The 20,034-nt window shown below is 52.3% G+C and overlaps 1 protein-coding gene across 2 annotated transcripts in view; it reads right to left on the bottom strand.

Annotated features, from left to right (window-relative positions):
• Positions 1–20,034, bottom strand: part of CENPE (centromere protein E) — a 1,911,253-nt gene that overhangs the window by 1,016,058 nt on the left and 875,161 nt on the right. For both annotated transcript variants that reach the window (XM_085641421.1, XM_085641422.1), the window contains exon 39: positions 12,798–13,103. In XM_085641421.1, the coding sequence (XP_085497547.1) occupies positions 12,798–13,103 (306 nt within the window). The remainder of the gene's footprint in view (positions 1–12,797; positions 13,104–20,034) is intronic.

The following is a 20,034-nucleotide window of genomic DNA, read 5'->3' as shown; positions in this document are numbered from 1 at the left end:
GAACGGGGAGGATGGGTGGAGCGGTAAGGAATCTATCACTAATAATGTTTCTTACAGATATATCGTTACCAAAGGTAAGTAACTTGTTCATCTGAAAGAAACACATAGTGATAGATTCCTTCCCTTAGAATAGATACCCCAACAATACCAACCCCGGTGGCGGGACTGCGAACCAAGATCACACAAGGAAGTCTAGGAGAACAGAACGGCCTGAGAAGCAGTCTCTCCGGACTTGGCTGTCCAGGCAGTAATGCTTAGTGAAAGTGTGCACCGAGGCCCACATAGCTGCCTGACAGATGTCTTGTAAGGGGACACCACGTCCCAACGCCTCAGTGGCAGCCGTCGCCCTGGTGGAATGGGCGCGCAACCCCAACGGAGGCTCCTTTTTAGCCAAAGAGTAACAGGCCTTAATACACAAGACGACCCACTGGGAGATAGTCCGTTTGTGTACGGCCCGACCTTTCTCGGCGCCAACGTAGCCAACAAAGAGTTGGTCATCCACCCGGAACTGTTGTGTGTGATTCAGGTAAAATGAGAGCGCACGTTTTGGGTCCAGGCGGTGGAGCCTCTCTTCCTCTCTAGAAGGATACAGAGGCGGTAAGAAGGTGAGCAAAGTGATGGTCTGCCCGATGTGACAAGCGTTGACAAAATTTGGCAGAAAGGATGGACGGGTTCTGAGCACAACCTTGTTCGGATGGACAGACAGAAAAGGAGGTTTACAAGAAAGAGCCTGGCGCTCACTCACTCGCCTAGCGGAGGTGATGGCAACCAGGAAAGCAGTCTTTAAAGTTAAGAGATGCAGAGGACAGTTGTGAAGAGGCTCAAAGGGAGTGCACATCAAATATGTGAGAACCAGATAAAAGTCCCACTGTGTCATTACAAAAGGAATAGGAGGGAAAAGGTGAGTAATGCCTTTGAGGAATCTATTTACAACAGGGGACTTGAAAAGAGAGGGCTGGTCAGGGAGCCTGAGAAAGGCCGTAATTGCAGGAAGGTAGCCATTAAGAGTGCCCAGAGCAGAGCCCTGCTGGGCCAAAGAAAGGAGGAACAAAAGGACCTCGGAAAGAGGGGCAGAAAAGGGATCCACAGCCTTTGCTGTGCACCATGCCACAAATTTGTTCCAGCCAACGGCCCAAAGAGGCAGGCCATGGCTACCAGAAATTCCTGCAGCTCGGCCGGAATCGCCGACGGACCCAGGAAGGGCGGGTAGGCCGATGGCAACACCGTAGGATCTGCCGGAGCCGCGGGGGAGGCACCACCCGCGCCCTCAGCCGCAACAGGCGAGGGGAAGTCGGTGAGCGATGACGCTTCTTTGACTTCTTGTGATGCTTCGTCTTACCTGACCCCGAGTGCGAAGACTTCGATCCCGACGAACGATGGTGATGGTTCCGAGACCTGTTCGCCCTACATCCTCCGCAGGACCGGGGCCTTAAGCGGCGCAAAGGCGACTGCCGGATTTCAAGCAACTTTCAGGACAGCTCCCGCAAAGTCTTCTGCGCCATGGCCCGGCAGGCAGGGCACCACTTGGGGTCGTGGTCACACCCCAGGCAGTAGAGACACGCGGTGCGGGTCCGTAAACTACATCATACGATAACAGTCCCCGCAAGACTTGAAGCAGGGCATCCCTACAGCACCAGGAGTTGATAGACTCGAAAAGAATTGACAAAAAGGCCTCGAAAAACTCAGTAAAAAAATAACTGGGGGTACGCTCTCTACGGATCTGCGCTTGCTAGAGCGGAAAAAGAAAGAACTGATGTCAGCGCGCGAGGGCGGTGTCCAAGTAGCTGCCACAACGTCATCTCGGGAACCACGACGCAAACGACTGACGAGAAGTCACACAACACCACCTTCTGACGCGCAGGGGTACTGCTGATGAAAACCTTCCGGATCTAGTCTGATGCCTGGGGGTAATTCTAAGGTAAGGAATCTATCACTACGTGTTTCTTTCAGATCCTAGAAATCAGTTCGCAGAATAGGGAAGATGGGTGGGGTGGTAAGGAATCTATCACTAACTAATGTTTCTTACAGATATATCGTTACCGAAGGTAAGTAACTTGTTCATCTGAAAGAAACGCATTGTGATAGATTCCTTACCTTAGAATGGATACCTTATCCGTATGGACAGAGAGAAAGGGAGGTTTACAAGAAAGAGCCTGGAGTTCACTCACTCTCCTGGCAGAGGTGATGGCAACCAGGAAAGCAGACAAAGAGGACAGTTGTGAAGAGGCTCAAAGGGAGCGCACATTAAATATGTGAGAACCAGGTTCAAGTCCCACTGAGGCATTATGAAATGAACAGGAGGGAAAAGAGGAGTAATGCCTTGGAGGAATCTATTTACAACAGGGGACTTGAAAAGAGAGGGCTGATGAGGAAACCTGAGAAAGGCCGAAATAGCAGAAAGGTAGCCCTTGATAGTGCCCAGACCAGAGCCCTGCTGGGCCAAAGAAAGAAGGAACAGAAGAACCTCAGAAAGAGGGGCAGAAAGGGGATCCACAGCCTTTGCTGTGCACCATGCCACAAATGTATTCCACCTGCAGGCGTTTACCAACTTAGTGGAGGGCTGCCTGGCCGCCAGAATTACATTATAAACTTCAGGAGGCAAGTCGAAAGGAATCAACTGCCGCCGCTCAAGGAGATGGAGACTGGACAGGTTCGGGTGGAGGACCGTCCCCTGCTGCTGTGACAGAAGATCCTCCCGAAGTGGCAGTCGGATCGGGGGATCGATGGTCATACTGAGTAGCTCGGGATACCATACTTTGAGCCCAGCCGGAGCCACAATAATGACTTCGGCCCGGTTACGCTTGATCTTCTTCAGCACTCTGGGCAGAAGTGGTATAGGCGGAAAGGCGTACAACAGACCGCAACTCCACTCGCGACAAAAAGCGTTGTCGAACAAGTGCCACCTTGGAAATTCCAATGCCCAGAATTGCTGACATTGCACGTTCTCTTCGGTGGCGAATACATCTAACCAAGGCTCTCCCCACTGTTGAAAGAGACCTTGCGCCACGTCCGAGTCAAGATGCCATTCGTGATCCATCATGCACCTGCGGCTGAGTTCGTCTGCTCTGGCGTTCAGTGAACCTGCCAGGTGTTGAACCCCCAGGGAAATGTCCTGATGTTCCAGCCATGTCCAGAGGTGCAGAGCCTCCTGACATAGGGTCCACGACCCCACCCCGCCCTGTTTAATGCAGTACCACATGGCGGTGGTGTTGTCCGTGAACACCTGCACTACTCTCCTCCTGACAGAGAGAAGGAATGCCTTCAGAGTAAGTCGGATCGCCCGAAGCTCCAGAAGGTTGATACGGAGCCGGGACTCTGCCGGAGACCAGAAACCTCTGATCTCAGAATCTCCCATGTGGGCACCCGATCCCAGGAGGGACGCAGTCACCACTGCGTGCTCCGGGTGGGGAACGGAAAGGGATCTGCCTTGGACCCAATGCCGGTTCTTGAGCCACCACTGCAGCTGCTGTGCAGTGCCCTCCAAGATATGGACGTAATCGGATAGGTTCCCCTGATGCTGCGCCCACTGGAACTTCAGGTCCCACTGCAGAGCCCGCATATGCCATCTGGCATGAGTGACCAGCAGGAGGCGATGAGGCCATGAGGCCCAGGAGCCTCAGGGTCATCCTGCCCGAAACCCAGGATAGAGACTGAAAGATCAGAATCATAGCCTGAATATCCTGGACACGCCGATCGGGAGGATAGGCCCGAAACAGTGTCGTATCCAGAACCGCTCCGATGAAGAGGAGCTTCTGAGAGGGAATCCGGTGCGACTTCAGCACATTGATGGAGAACCCCAGCAAATGCAGGAGGTCGGCCGTAGTCTGGAGGTAGGAGACGACCGTCTGAGGCGAGCCCGCCTTCAATAGCCAGCAGTCGAGACTGGAACCCCTGATCTGCGCAGATGAACTGCGACCACCGCCATCACTTTCGTGAACACCCGAGGGGCCCTGGTAAGGCCAAAGGGGAGCACAGGTAAACAAAGTGTTTGTGACCTACCGTGAACCGCAGGTAACGCCTGTGGGCCGGCAGGACAGGAATGTGGAAATATGCGTCCTGCAGGTCCAACACTACCATCCAGTGTCCAGGGCAGGCAAGGCCTGAGCCAGGGTTAGCATCTTGAACTTCTCCTTCCGGAGGAAGCGATTGACGTTCCTGAGGTCCAAGTTAGGACGCAGGCCCTTGTCCTTCTTGGGCACCAGAAAGTAGTGGGAATAACAACCACGTCCTACTTCTGGCGCAGGAACGCGCTCGATGGCCCCCTTGGTCAAGAGGCACGCGACTTCCTGCTGAAGAAGTGCCAAATGATCCCCTGACATGCGGTGGTACTGAGGTGGCATTGCTGGAGGGGTAGTCTCGAAGGGGAGGGAGTAGCCCCTTCGGATGATTTGTAAAACCCATCTGTCCAAAGTGATGGTGAGAAAGTGGGGGAGGTGATGGCGAATCCTGCTGCCCACTGGCTTTTGATGGGCCTGAAAAACCAGACTAGGAAAGCTTTGGGGCAGTGGTGACCAGGGTGGAAGTGGACTGACCTGCCCGCTCGCCCCCTGACCCGCCTCAGCGGGTCCCACATCCGCGCTGAGACTGCTGCGGCCTGTGGCTTTGAGGTGAATGTGGTGGGGCGCCCCTTCCGTGGCCACGAAAGGAGCGAAAAGCAGAAGTCAGAGGAGGGCGCATGACAGTAAGGTCGAAGGACTTGGCCGTAGCAGGCGAGTCCTTAAAACGCTCTAACGCACTATCTGCCTTGTTGCCAAAAAAGCGAATGCCATCAACGGGCATGTCCATCAGGGTGTTCTGGACATCCCCCGAGTAACGAGTAGTCCTCAGCCAGGCATGGTGACGGAGCACCACTGTCGTAGAAATCGCTCTGCCCAGCGAGTCGGCGGTGTCAAGGCCACATCGAATTGTGAACTTTGTTGTATCTCTCCCCTCAGCAATAGCCTGAGAGAGCACTGTCCGCGCCTCCTCCGGACACTGAGGCAGCACTTGCGCTACCATATCCCATACAGAGTGGGAATAACGGCCCAAGAGGCATACGGTGTTCACAGACCGCAGCCCTGAACTGGAAGAAAAATCTTCTTCCCAAACTGTTCCAGTCTCTTGGTATTTCCTGTCCGGGGGTGCTATAGGGAATGCGCTCTGAGACGCAGAGGCTTGGATAACCAAGCTCTCAGGGGAAGGGTGTTGGGAGCGGCCGGGCGATGGCATCGGCCACGTTCCTATCCACAGGAGCCCCTGTGTTGGGCCTGGACCAGGTGCCCAAAAGAACGTCAGAAAGTGCCTCATTTTAAAAGGGAGCAGTGGCTCCGCAGATCTAGCCGCCGGCTGAAGGACTTCTGTCAGGAGGTTAGTCCTGATGGCCATAGTAGGGAGTTGGAGGTGTAGAGCCTCGGCCGCCCTATGCAACACCACTGCGTAACTTGCACCCTCCTCCTTAGCCACGGTAGGAGGAGTGAGCATGCCAAGGTCAGGGGTGGTGTCCAGGCCACGGGCATCCCCCAGTTCCTCTGCCCAGTCAAAGTCATACTCAGTTTGAGTTGTGAGAGGGTCCTCGGACCCCTCCCAGTCCTCCCCTTCCTCCAGAGGCTGATAAACAGGCCTAAAATAAGGAGGCTGGACATAGGGAAAGAAAGGTCCCATCTGCGTCAGAATCGGCTCCGTGTACACATCGGGGCAGAGACTGGGGGCGGCGACGTCCGGTGCCACGGGCGACGTCGGCGGTGGTGCCGGTGGGGTCGATGTCGGTGAAGGTGTCACGAGGTCAACCGGCGTCGACCGGGATCCAGGCCTGGATCCTTGGGGGCCCTGTGGCACCGGAGCCGACAGCGATGTCGGAGCTGCCGACAGGGAAGGGCGAGAACCCCAAGTTAGGCCCGTGGGGCCCAAAGGCGCGCCGGCAAGGCCAAACTGCCCAAAGAGGCAGACCGATATTCCTGCAGCTGGGCCGGAGTCGCCGACGGACCCTGAGCCACGGGGGAGGCACCACACGCACCCTCAGGTGCGACGGGAAGTCGGTGAGCGAGGACGCTTCTTCGACTTCTTGTGATGCTTCGCCTTACCTGACGCAGAGTGTGAAGACTTCCATCCCGACGAACGATGGTGATGGCTCCGCGACCGGTCCCTCGACCTCCCACGGGACCGGGACCTTGAGCGGCGTGGAGCCGACTGCCGGACTTCAAGCAACTTTCGGGACCGCTCCCGCAAAGTCTTCGGCGCCCTGGCCCGGCAGTCGGGGCATGACTTGGGGTCGTGGTCGCGCCCCAGGCAGTCCGTCACCGACATCATACGATGACAGTTCCCGCAAGACTTGAAACAGGGCATCCCTAAGACACCAGGAGTCCATCAACTCAAAAAGAAGAGACAAAAAGGGTTCGAAAAACTCAGTCAAAAAGTGACTGGAGGTACCGCTCTCTGCGGATCTGCACTGGCTGGCGCGGAAAAATAAGAGAGTGCGAGGGCGGCGTCTAAGTAGCTGCCGCAATGTCATCTCGGCGACCACGACACCAATGACGGACGCGGAGCCGCACAACGCCCCCTACCGACGCGCAGGGGTACTGCTGACGAAAACTTTCCGGATCCAGTCTGACGCCTGGGGGTAATTCTAAGATAAGGAATCTATCACTACGTGTTTCTTTCAGATTGAGTACTTTTTAAGAATGACTGTTTTAATGTTTGAAATTTCAATAGTATAAACTGCTTGGGGATCCTCGGCTTCCTGTAGTGACTCAATGGGGGTCCTCAGGAGTCAAAGGTTTGGGAACCACTGCTCTACATCACACAGGAGATGAAGGCCCATGATGCAAAGGATGCAGGCAGGACCTCGTTCTTGGAACTGTGCAATGCTGGAGACCGTGGCTTATGTGAGCTTTAAGATCTTTTGAGAGGACAGCCAACAAGCCTTGGTAAAGGCAAACAGACGCGATGCACAGGGAGGCAGATCATGTCGGCGTAGAGGGATTACAGTCAACCAAGTTGCTGGGAAGACTGGTCAGACCTCTGGAGAACCAACAAACCACCACCTGTGTTGCAGAGCCGGGCGATATCCGTGGGACAGCAGGATAAGCAAACCGGTCTTCGATGTAGAGGTGCATGCCGACGTAGGGGAGCGACTCCTTCACTACTATGGAGATTCCTTCTGGCTGGGATGCAGATGGGTCCTTGGTGACTCTGAGGATGTACAGCCACCGAGTTGCAGAACTTGAAGAAACACAGGGATGAAGATGCCGCGGAATCTTCCCATCAAAAGCAGTCTTGTCTTTGGTCTTGGCTTAAAGAACAGCAAGGTTCCAGTGTTCACCAACAGAAGAGTATTTGGATAGTCTTCAGATGGCAGGCAGTCGGATCTTGAAGTTGTTGTCGGGACGAATCTAAGACCCACCCGCAAGGAAGCCTATAAGCAACCCTAAAAAGGTGAAGGACCTCTTCTTTGGTGACTCATCTATCAGAGGGGGTCAGGGACGCTTCTCAGCTGTCCTCGCCATGGCAGAATTGAATGGCCGCCTGCAGGAGCTTTGGGCACCTACCTTGAGAGAAGTTGGGCAGGAGAGCTGACACTCCCCTGACCTTTGTGTGGTTTTGATCCACAGCAGGAGCCATGTGCTCCTGAACTGGGCAAAACAGGTTTAAGCAATGAGGGCACCAAATGTGCCCTTCAATGCAGTCTGGTGGCAATCGGAAGCGCGCACACACCCTACCTAATTCTAAAGGAGAGGTGGTAACACCTCTCAGCAGGAATTCCTTTGTTCAGCTTCCCCTGCCCAAGTTGAACTCATCAGCAGGGGGCCAGAATACTTTCTAGGGTTGGCAGCAGCTCAGGCTGGCAGGCAGACCCTGTAAGGCTAAGCAGGTAGGTATGGGGGAGGGGTCCTCTAAGGAAACCCCCCCAGTACATGGCATCATGCCACCAATACTGGAATTGCTGCAGTTGCATGATTCCATGCATGATATGTTCTCACAAGGCAGTCATGGGCACCAGGTGCACAGTAAAGAATTATTGTTATGTTGTTACAAGGGAATCTTCTACCCTTGTAACCAGGGAGGATTCAAAGATTGTATATAGGCAGGCCTTACTGTTTAAGAATTCACTTATTGTAATTATTGTGGGAACACTGATGAATTCTTGTTTTTGAGAAAGAGGAACACCAGTAATTTGTTCATTGATGTATTGTGTTTTCTTTTAATTTACAGGTCTGATGATGTCCAAGTGTGGACGAAAGGCATAGGCGGATTGATTTGTTATTATATTGTGTAGATCTAATAATTTGAAAGGTTTTTGAAATAAACCACAGAGTTTGAAATTCATCAAAGACTGCCTATAAACCTTTTTTTTGCACGAAACCGTTACTTGAATAATAGATTTGTGAACATTGTGAGCCGAGGTGCTCCTTTCAGGATAGGTAATGAATTCTTGATACGAAACATGACCAAGTTCAGGCAGCCATTATGTTGTTGGACAGCTCGACTTGCCTGTGTCAACTACATACCTAATAATGGCTTTACCATACTTACAAAGCCCGAGAATGGAGCCCAGGGTTTGTAGGGGTACCCCTGCTCACACAGGGGTAACCACACACTTAGAACCATGCACCCTGCCGTTGGACTGAAGGGCCTACCTTAGGGGTAACTTATAGGTTTAAAGTGCAGTGACTGGGATAGAAGGACAAGTTTAGATCTAATGTGAAAGATGTCTGTACCATTTCAGGCTGTGATAGCAGCTCTGTAGACACAGTTTAAATGGGCTCCAATGGATGGCCTAATACATCCTGCAGCCCATGGGAGACCCCTGTGTACCAATGCACTGGGTGCCTAAGTATCATACACTAGGGACTTATAATGGTACTCCAGCATGCCAATTGGTGGGTGTACAAAGCACTTTCCAGATAATTTAGAGGAGTGCGCACTGGCACTGGGGTCCTAGTTAGCAGGATCCCAGTGAACTACAGTCAAAACACACTGACACCCTGCAAAAAGTTGGGGCATCTCTGCCAGAAAGATCACACTTTCCTACAGAAGGAAGAAAGCCTTTCAATGCCAAGCGAATTGCCTGGAGCTCCAGCAAGTTGATATGGAGTTCGGATTCCGCCAGAGATCAGAGTCCTCTGATCGCCACCTCTCCCAGATGGCCGCCCCATCCGAGGAGTGGCGCATCTGTCACTGTTGTGAGATCTGGTTGGGGATCGGATAGTAGTCTGCCTCTGACTCAATCGCGGATGGTTCGCCAACACAGCAGGTCCTGTGCAGTTCTCTCAGAGATCTAAACCATATCGGAAAGATTCCCCCGATGCTGCGCACATTGGAACGCCAGGTCCCACTGCAGAGCCCGCATATGACATCAAGCATTTGTCACTAGCAGGATGCAGGAGACCTAGCAGCCTCTGAGTCAGTCTCACCGAAACCCTGGACAGAAGTTGAAACATTAGTATCATAACCTGAATATCCTGGACTCACCACTGGGGATGATAGGCCTGAAATTTCACTGTGTCCAGAACACCTTCGATGAAAGGGAGCCTCTGCGAGGGAGTCAAGTTTGATTTCGGCACATTGGCAGTGAACCCCAGGGAAAGCAGGGGGTTTACCGTAGTCTGAAGGTGGGAGACAAGAGCCTGGAGTAAGCTCGCCTTCAACAGCCAGTCGTTGAGATAGGGAAAAACTGGCGCCCCTGATCTGCACTGATAAGCTGCGACGACAGTCATCACCATGGTGAACACCCGAGGGCTGGTGGTAAGGACAAAGGGGAGCACCGTGAAATGAAAGTGCTCATGGCCTACCATGAACTGCAGGTAATGCCATTGAGCAGGCAGCACAGGAATGTGAAAATAGGCGTCTTGCAAGTCCAACACCATCATCCAGTCTCCGGGGTCTACTGAAGACAAGACCTGAGCCAGAATGAGCATCTTGAACTTTTTCTTTTGAGGAAGTAGTTGAGGGCTCGTAGATCTGGGATAGGACTAAAGCCCTTGTCCTTTTTTGGGACCAGAAATTATCGGCAAAAGCAACCACAGCCAACTTCTGGCGCCAGAACCCTCTCTATGGCTCAGCAAGGTTGAGTAGTCCCCTGTAAGCCAATCGTAAGTCAGAGGCATGGAGAGAGGTGTTGTCTCAAAACAAAGGGAGTCGCCCTTCCAGACAATTTTTAACGACCCACTTGTCCGATGTGATGTTTTACCAGTTGTGGAGGTGAATACTGATCCTGCCACCAACCGGCCGCACATGATTCTGAAGGGCTGGACTAGGGAGGAGTGGACTGATTGGACCGCTGGTTGCTTGATCCACAAAGCCGAAAGGAGCCGCGCCCAAGCCAGCGCAGAGAATGCGTGGTTTTGAGGCAGTGATATGGCTGGCGAGGCTGAAAACCTCTTCCATGGCCACAAAAGGGACGAAAAGTAGACTGAGGACAGGTGGTCACAGAGAGGCCCAAGGACTAGGCCATGGCCCATGAGTCCTTAAAGCGCTTCAAGGCCATTTGGGCCTGGTCTCCGAAGAGACAGGTGCCATCAAAGGGCATGTCCATAAGGAAAGCCTGGACATCCCCAGAAAAGCTAGAAGTCATCAGACAGGTGTGGCATAGAACAGCCACCGTTGACAACATTGCTCTGCACAGTGACTCAGTAGTGAGAAACACACAACTAATGGTGCACTTGGCCGCTCTTGCCCGTCCGATACCACTTGGGTGAGAAAAGCAGAGTCTCCTCCAGTACCTGTGGCAGCACCTGCGCAACCATTTGCCACAAAGAGTGGGGGTAACGGCCCAATAGGCATGCAGTGTTCCCTGACCGGAAGGCAAGGATGGCAGAAGAAAAAAAATCGTCCTACCCCCAGCTAACAAGCCTCTTAGATTCCTCTTATGGGGGTACGGAAGTGAACCCGCCTTGTGAGGTAGAGGCTTGGACCACCTATCTCTCTGTGTAGACCGATTGGCGAGGAATTTCTGGTTGCCCGGTGCAGGGCGCTGGCAGCGGGCAATGATCCTATTCAGATGAGACCCTGGCTGGACTTGGACAAGGAGCCCAGAAGGACATCAGTTAAGGCCTCGTTGAAAGGCAGGAGGGCTTCAGAAGAGGAGACACCCGGCTGCAGGATCTTCATCAAGATGTTCGTCTTGACGTTCACCGACGGGAGCTCGAGGTCAAGGACCCCGGCTGCCCTTCTCACTACCATAGCATATGAAGCTCCCTCCTCAGTAAGCCACGGTAGGGGGAGAAAGCAGGTCAGAATCCAGGGAGGTATCCAGTCCACTGCCCTCACCAAGTTCCTCATACCAGTCCATTTCATGCTAAGGCTAGTCTTGTTGAAGGTCCAGTGCCCCTCCCAATACTCCTCCATTCCTAGCCCCTAAAAATAAGGCTCAGGAACCGCCTTACGACCCAAGAGTGCCATTCGTGCCAGAATTATTGTCAATAAGGAGGGATCTGGCTCAGGGTTGTCAGGGATAAGGATGGGACTGGCGCCACCAGGAGTCTGGGCGCGAGGGCTGGCACCAGGGAGGCTGCACCCAGACCTTCCTCTCCACCGGGAACAAGACCTCCAGGGTGAGCGACATGGAGTAAATGCCAGGCCACAAACCACTTTAGGGACCGCTACCTCTTCCATTAAAGCCTTCGGAGCAATGGCCCGGCAGTCGGAACATGACATGGAGTGTGGTCTTGCTCCAGGCACCTGAGACAGATTAAGTGAGGTTCCATGACTAATGTAGCGCGGTGGCAGGCGTCACACGGTTTGAATTCAGAAGTCTTCTTTGATATCAAGGGAAAACCTACAGATCAAAAATCTTCGATAAAACGTAGAAAAAAGCCTGTCAAAAAGTGACAGAGGGTATCTGTTCCTCACAGATCTACACTAGCTGGCTCGGAAATAAAACAACTGATGTCAGACTGCCGAGGTGGCGCCTATGTAGGTGATGCAGACGTCACTTCAGGCGCGGATGAGGCCAACGACGTCACGTGGAGTCGACCGGCACACAAGGGTATTGCTCGAACAAAGGTTTCTGGATCCAGCTGGACTCCTGGGATATTTTAAGGTAAGGAATCTGCGGCTAGATAGGTCAAACGGATCTTATTTTTATTGTCCAGAGCCATGCCTGCTTCTCCAACTCAGAGGCTTGTCTAATGTTGCCTTGTCCCTTCCTAAGGTATCTCTTATGTCACCACAGTGAGCTTCTCTATCAGTTGCAAGTCTCCGTGCCAATTTACTCAGGGCACATTGCTTTTGTGGCTCATCTCTCCTCTGCGACTTGCTTGCCTCGTTATCTACATCTTCTGGGCACGCTTGCAGCATCTGCTGGACTCTGCTCTATCGCCGCCATGGGAACTTCTTTATGCCTCTTTCTAATGGTTACGAACAAGTGCAGCTGCCATCTTATTTTGTCCACTCTGCACAGCTCTTATTCTTCATGGCTACGTTTGAGCCTCCGATTGTCATCTGAAGAGCCGAGAGGTTTTCGTGACCCCCAAGCTCTCACAAAGGCCTCTCAAGTTAGAGAGTGAGGAATTTGTTATGGAGATATTTAGTCTTGGGGGTATTGCACACCAGCACACCATTTCTACTGTGACATCTTGGTTCCACCCCTTAGTCTTAATTTTTTTATAAAGAATAGCAAAGACGAGGGATGCAGAAAATATGAACATTTGCAACATGTTTGTGTGAAATACAAAAATGAATCTGGTTTATAATAAAAAAATACAAAAGCAGCTTATGAACCAAAAGCATTAAACAAAGCCAAAACAAAATCTAAGAAAATAATGAATATGCATTTTATATCTACCCAAAACAGGTTGCAATCCTCAAGTAAAATGACAGACCTGTATTTTGTTCCTCTGAAGCTCCTCAGTGAAATGGTCTCTCTCAGCTCTAAGAGCTACTTGAATCTGTTCTAGCTCAATTTTCTGTTGAGTTAAATCTGCAGCACCCTGCTGTATTTCCTGCAATTTCTGTGCTGTAGCTTGATTCTCAGTTTTCACGATTTCCAATGTAGACTCGCGGGCCTTCAGTCTTTCTTCAAGTTCTTTATTCCCTAAAGACAATCTCTGCTCCAGTTCTATTTTCTCATTGAGAGCTTGCTCTATTTCATTGGTCTTCTGCTGTAGCTCCTCCATTAGACTGGATAGCTAAAAGAGATAGTTAGCTTTATGGTTAACAATACACTTTTTCCAAAGGCTCATGTGACAGTTCTGCAGCCTACTGGAGGGGCAGAAACTGAAATACAGAGTGCTATATAGCTAAAGCTGCACGCAATGTGTCTACATAATCTACGGTCATGCTTCACTGTAGATCCTTTCATTTTGATCTATGTTAACTTCAATTCCTGGACAGCTGTCTGACAGCATTACACAGATAGGCTGAAGAATGAGAGTTAGGACAGGGGTTTTAGCACTAGGAGAGACTAATATAAATAGGTTTATCAAATTTAGTGTCTGTAGAAGGCTAGCTCAGTTTATGGTGTACACCGATTGGTGATGCACCCTACACTGAGTCCCTGCAACCCTTTGGGATAGTTGAAGAGGTCCCTGATAAAGGAACAAGTTACTTACCTTCGGTAATGCCTTACATGGTACAGGCAATATCTAGCTGCAGATTCCTTACCTTTGAATTTTCCAAGGCGTCAAACTGGATAAGGAAGGTTATTCGTGAGCAGTACCCCTGTGCACCGGTATGTGGTGTCGTTCAGCTCTGCATGGCACCGTCCGTGCCAGATGTGGCCTATATAGGTGGCCCTTTGGTGCGCTGATTCACAAGTTATTACATGTGTAACGATATATCTGTAAGAGACATCAGTTAGTGATAGATTACTTACCTTAGCATATCCCCAGGCGTCAGACTGCATCCGGAAAGTTAAGCTTAGCAGTAACCCTGCACGTCAGTAGGTGGCGTTGTGCGGCTCCGCGTCCGTCACTGGCTTCGTAAACGCTGAGGTGACGCCACAGAGAGTACTTAGGCGCCACCCATGCACACTGACGTCAGTTCCGTACACGACTTTCCGCGCCAGGAACGCAGAGCCATGCAAGATACTGACCATTGGTGCAGAAAACTAGGGCCCTAAGAAGGATGACCTTAACCCTAGTAACCAGTTCGCAGAACAGGGAGGATGGGTGGGGCGTTAAGGAATCTATCACTAACTGATGTCTCTTACAGATATATCGTTATACAAGTAGTAACCTGTGCATCTGAAAGAGACACGTTAGTGATAGATTCCTTACCTTAGAATAGATACCAGAGCAATACCAACCCCGGTGGTGGGTCTGCGAACAAATTAAACCAGAAAGTCACGGAGAACAGAACGGCCAAAGAAGCCGTCTCTCCGGACTTGACTTTCAAGGCAGTAATGCTTGGTAAACGAGTGCAGCGAGGCCCACGTAGCTGCCTGAGTAATGTCCTGCAAGGGAACGCCGCGTCCCAAGGCAGTAGTGGCTGCAGTTGCCCTGGTAGAATGGGCACGCAGCCCCAAAGGAGGCTCCTTCTTAGCCAAGGAGTAACATGCTTTGATGCACAGAACGACCCACCGCGAGATGGTTCGTTTGTGCACGGCCCGACCTTTTTTGGCACCCACGTAGCCAACAAAGAGCTGGTCATCCACCCGGAACCACTGTGTACGCTGCAGATAGAACGCACGCGTACGTTTTGGGTCCAGACGATGGAGCCTCTCCTCCTCCCTTGAAGGATGCAGAGGCGGAAAGAAGGTGGGCAAAGTGATGGTGTGCCCGATGTGGAAGAGCGTGACAACCTTTGGCAAGAAAGAAGGAAGGGTCCTTAAAACCACCTTGTCCGGATGAACAGAAAGGAAAGGAGGCTTGGAAGAAAGAGCCTGGAGCTCACTCACTCTTCTGACACAGGTGATAGCTACCAGGAAAGCCGTCTTGAGAGTGAGAAGATGCAGAGGACAGGTATGAAGGGGCTCGAAAGGAGCGCACATCAGATAGGTCAACACAAGATTCAAGTCCCATTGAGGCATGATGAACGGCACGGGAGGAAATGTGTGCATAATGTCTTTTAGGAAACGGTTAACAACCGAAGACTGACCAGAACAGAGCCCTGCCGGGCCAAGGAAAGCAGGAACAGAAGAACTTCTGAAAGACGGGCAGAAAGGGGATCCACAGCCTTCGCTGTGCACCATGCCACCGCCAAGATAACATCACAGACTTCGGGAGTAAGATCGAAAGCTGTCAATTGTCGCCGCTCAAGCTCCATGCATGGAGGTGGAGGCTGGACAGGTTCGGGTAGAGGACCGTCCCCAGCTGCTGCGACGGAAGATCCTCTCGAAGAGGCAGACGGATCTGGGGATCGATCGTCATGCTGAGTAGCTTGGGGCACCAGTATCTTCGTTACCAATCCGGAGCCACAAGGATGACTTGGGCCCGGTCGCGCCGAATCTTCTTCGGCACTCTGGTCAGAAGTGGTATAGGCGGAAAAGCGTACAATAGACCGCAACTTCACTCGCGACAAAAAGCGCCGCCGATCGAGTGCCGCCTTGGAAATTTCAACGCGCAGAACTGATGACATTGCACGTTCTCTTCGGTGGCGAATAGATCTAACCAAGGCTCTCCCCACTGCTGAAAGAGACCTTGCTTCACGTCCGAGTGCAGACACCATTCGTGATCCATCAATCACCGGCGGCTGAGTTCGTCCGTCCTGGCCTTCAGAGAACCTGCCAGGTGTTTAACCACCAAGTAAATGCCCTGATGTTCCAGCCATGTCCAGAGGTGCAGAGCCTCCTGACATAGGGTCCAGGACCCCACTCCGCCCTGTTTGTTGCAATACCACATGGCAGTGATGATGTCCGTGAACACCTGCACCACACTTCCCAAGACAGAGGGAAGGAATGCCTTCAGTGCCAGTCGGATTGCCCGAAGCTCCAACAGATTGATATGGAGCCGGGACTCCGCCGGAGACCAGAATCCTCTGATCTCCACCTCCCCATCCCAGGAGGGACGCATCCGTCACCACTGTGTGCTCCGGTTGGGGAAGGGAGAGGGATCTGCCATTGAACCAATCGCGATTCGTGAGCCACCACTGCAATTGTTGTGCAGTGCCCTCCAAGATCTAGACATGATCGGACAGGTTACCCTGATGCTGAGCCCACTGGAACTTCAGGTCCCACTGCAGAGCCCGCATATGCCATCTGGCATGTGGCACTAGCAGGATGCAGGAGGCCATCAGGCCCAGGAGCCAGAGGGTCACCCCGACTGAAACCCGGGACAGAGGCTGAAAGGTCGGAATCATAGCCTGAATATCCCAGACTCGCCGCTCGGGTGGATAAACCCGAAACAGCGTCGAATCCAGAACCGCCTCGATGAAGGGGAGCCTCTGAGAGGGACTCAGGTGCTACATCAGCACGTTGATGCAGAACCCCAGCAAACCCAGGAGGTCGTCCGTAGTCTGAAGGTGGTGAACGGCTGCCTGGGGCGAGCCCGCCTTCAACAACCAGTTGTCGAGGTACGGAAAGAGTGACAACCCCAACCTGCGCAGATAAGCTGCAACCACCACCATTACTTTCGTGAACACCCGAGGGGCGCTGGCAAGGCCAAAGGGTAGCACGGCAAACTGAAAATGCTCCTGACCTACCATGAACCGCAGGTAACGCCGGTGGGCCGGTAGGACGGGGATGTGAAAATATGCATTCTGCAAGTCCAATGCTACCATCCAGTCTCCAGGGTCGAGGGCAGCCAAGACCTGAGCCAGAGTTAGCATTTTGAACTTCTCCTTCCGGAGGAAGCAACTGACGTCCCGGAGGTCCAAGATAGGACACAGACCCCCTTTGTCCTTCTTGGGGACCAGAAAGTAGTGGGAATAACAACCACTACCTACTTCCGGCCCGGGAACGCACTCGATGGCCCCCTTGGCCAAGAGGGTTGTGACTTTCCTGTCGGAAAAGAGCCAAGTGATCCCCCGACATGCGGTGGCACCGAGGTGGCATGGCAGGAGGGGAGAACTGAAAGGGAAGGGAGTAACCGTGGCAGATTATCTGCAGCACCCATCTGATGTAATCTCACACCAGTGAAGGAGGTGGTGGCGGATCCTGCCACCCACCAGCGTGGGGTGCTCCCCGAAGCGGAGATTAGCAAGGTTTGGGGGTGGACGGACCTGCACGCTGGTTCCCTGACCCACCCCTGCGGAAACCGCGACCCCGACCGCACTGGGGCTGGTTCTGCTCAGGCTTAGGGGACGGGCGCACCTGACTGCCTCTACCTTGGCCACGAAATGAACGAAAACCAGGAGAGGCCGAACTCTTAGTATTAAGGCCCAAGGACTTGCCCGTAGACCGCGAATCCTTAAAGCGCTCCGGGGCACTGTAAGCCTTGTCGTCAAACAGGCGGGACCCATCAAAGGCCATGTCCATGAGTGAGCTTTGGACATCAGGCGAAAACCCAGTCGAACGCAACCAGGCGTGACGTCGCAACGCCACAGTTGTAGACAGCGCCCTGCCCAATGAGTCAGCGGTGTCCAACCCACACTGAATGGCGAACTTAGTCGCATCCTTACCCTCAGCAATTGCCTGAGAAAGGACAGCCTGTACCTCCTCAGGACACTGAGGCAACACCTGAGCAACGGCATCCCACGCTTCATCGACTTCTTGTTATGGCGTCGCTTACCAGAATCCGAAAGCGAAGACTTGGAGCCGGAGGAGCAACATCTCCAGTCCCGCGAGCAGTCCCGGGAACGGCCCCTGGACCTGGAGCGGCGGCGTGATGGATGCCGGACCTCCAGCAACTTCCTACGCCGCTCCCGCAAGGCCTTGGGGGCCATGGCTCGACAATCCCGGCAGTCCCGGGAGTCGTGGGCAGTCTCCAGGCAGTAAAGGGAAACATCGTGGGGGTCCGCCACCGACATATTCCGTCGGCATGCCCCACAGGACTTAAAGCCGCGCATCCCTACGTGCACCAGGAGAAAGAGAGGAGACAAAAAGTCTCAAAATAGTAGTCAAAAAGTGACTAAGGTACGTGCTCAATCCGGATCTGCGCTTGCTGGTGCGGAAAAAGAAAGAACTGACATCAGCGCGCATGGGTGGCACATAAGTACTCTCCGTGGCGTCATCTCGGTGCTTACGACGCCAGTAACGGATGCGGAGCCGCACGACACCACCTACTGAAGCGCAGGGGTACTGCTAAGCAAAACTTTCCGGATCCAGTCTGACGCCTGGGGATGTTCTAAGGTAAGGAATCTATCACTAACGTGTCTCTTTCAGATGTCAGTTACTTTTCACACCTTTCCGTGCCAGAAGCGTGGATCCATGAAGTGCACTGATTCTGGTGTGTCTAAACTAGGGCCCTGAAAGGGATCATCCCTGTCCCTAGACATGTGTCTGCAGAACAAGGAGGATGGGTTGGTCAGTAAGGAATCTGCGCTTAGATAAACTCTCTACCAGATAAGGTGTTACCGAAGGTAATTAACTTGTTGGAGACTTCTGCCCGCAGATTCCTTACCTTTGAAGAGATACCTGAGCAATACCATACCCAGTGGTGGGCCTGCGGACAAATTTAAACTAGGAAGTCCTGCAGGACTGAATGGGCTAAATGCTAGTCCCTGCGGACCAGACTATACAGGCAGTAATGCTTGTTAAACGTGTGCAGGGAAGCCCACATTGATGCCCGACAGATGTCTAGGACGGGACCTCCACAAGCTAACACAGAGGTCGCAGCTTTAGCTCTGGTGGAATGAGCATTCAGGAGGCTACTACTTTGCCTGTGCGTAGCAGATCTTGTTACAGAGAATGACCCATCGAGGGATGGTCCATTTCTGCAACGCCCGACCTTTCATCGCACCAACATACCCCACGAAGAGTTGGTTGTCCACCTGGAAATCTCATGTGTGGGCAAGGTAGAATGACAATGCTCTTTATCACTCTTCTCCCTTAGAAAGATGTGGAGGATCGTAGAAGGTGGGCAAGATGACCGATTGGCCCATATTAAATGGCGTCCCCAATTTCAGCAGGAAAAAGGCCCTAGTGAGAAGCACTAGTCTGCCAGATAAACAGAGAATAATGGTGGCTTTGAAGATAAAGCCTGCAGGTGATGCAATTGCCACAAGAAAGGCTGTTTTGATGGTGATCGGCCTGAAGGGACAATTGTGAAGAGACTCGATAAGAGCACACATCAAGAATGTGAGGACCAAATTGAGGCATAATAAAAGGAGAAAGGGGAACATATGTACAAGGCATTTCAAAAATCTATTTTACAATAGGAGTCTTAAATAAAGAAGGAGTAGGAAAGTGCCTCTTTTAGACATGGTTAGCCCCACTTTTTGCGTGGAAAATGATGCAACTTCGACTGGGAGTGCATAGGGTCCCTACCAACCAGGACCCCTGTGCCAGAGCTCTTTTCCTAAATGTTACGTTTCACTTGTCAATTGGCACAACTTCAGTGCCCCTTGTAAGTCCCTAGTAAATGGTATCCCTAGCACCTGGGCATTGGCACTGAAAAGGGACCCAAAGGGTAGCAGCACGAATTTTGCCACCCTAGAATCCCCTCACCAAGGTCATGCGCACTGCCTTCGCAGACTGCGTGACGTGGTGCAGACAAAACCGATGAGTCGCCATGGCACAAATTCCTGTGTACCATGCCCACAGACACGGCATGGGATATAGGTATGACCAATATAAGAGGCCTTATAGTCCTGAGGCCGGGTGCACTATATCTCCAGTGAGGACATATCTGCACGAGCAGATATGCACCCGCACTTTCCATGTCCATTCTTGGATACTCGAAATAAACTGGGAAGCCATAGGGAATACATGGGCTGGACGCTATTCATTACAAGTTACCCAGCTCCAGGATAACTTCTCTAGGTTATGAGATGATTGGTAGATCAAAAACTGGGGGGGGGGGGCGGGGACACCGTTCCGACGGAGGGGGTGAAATGTGGCACCCACTCAAAAAGATGGAAAATAGAGAAAAACGCCAGAAAAAGGAGATCCTAGGCCTAGAACCCACTGGTTAGAGGGAAGAACAAGTCTCGTCTCTTGTTGCCCTCACACACCCCAAAGGATGTCATGCTTCATCATCGGGCGTATGCTCCTCGTCGGTCTGGCGCTGCAATGCCCTACAG

Source organism: Triturus cristatus, chromosome 2_2 (assembly GCF_964204655.1).
Source record: "Triturus cristatus chromosome 2_2, aTriCri1.1, whole genome shotgun sequence".
In the NCBI taxonomy this organism is placed as follows: Eukaryota; Metazoa; Chordata; class Amphibia; order Caudata; family Salamandridae; genus Triturus; species Triturus cristatus.
The sequence above is the reverse complement of the archived record's forward strand: the minus strand, read 5'-3'. Positions and strand labels throughout refer to the sequence as shown.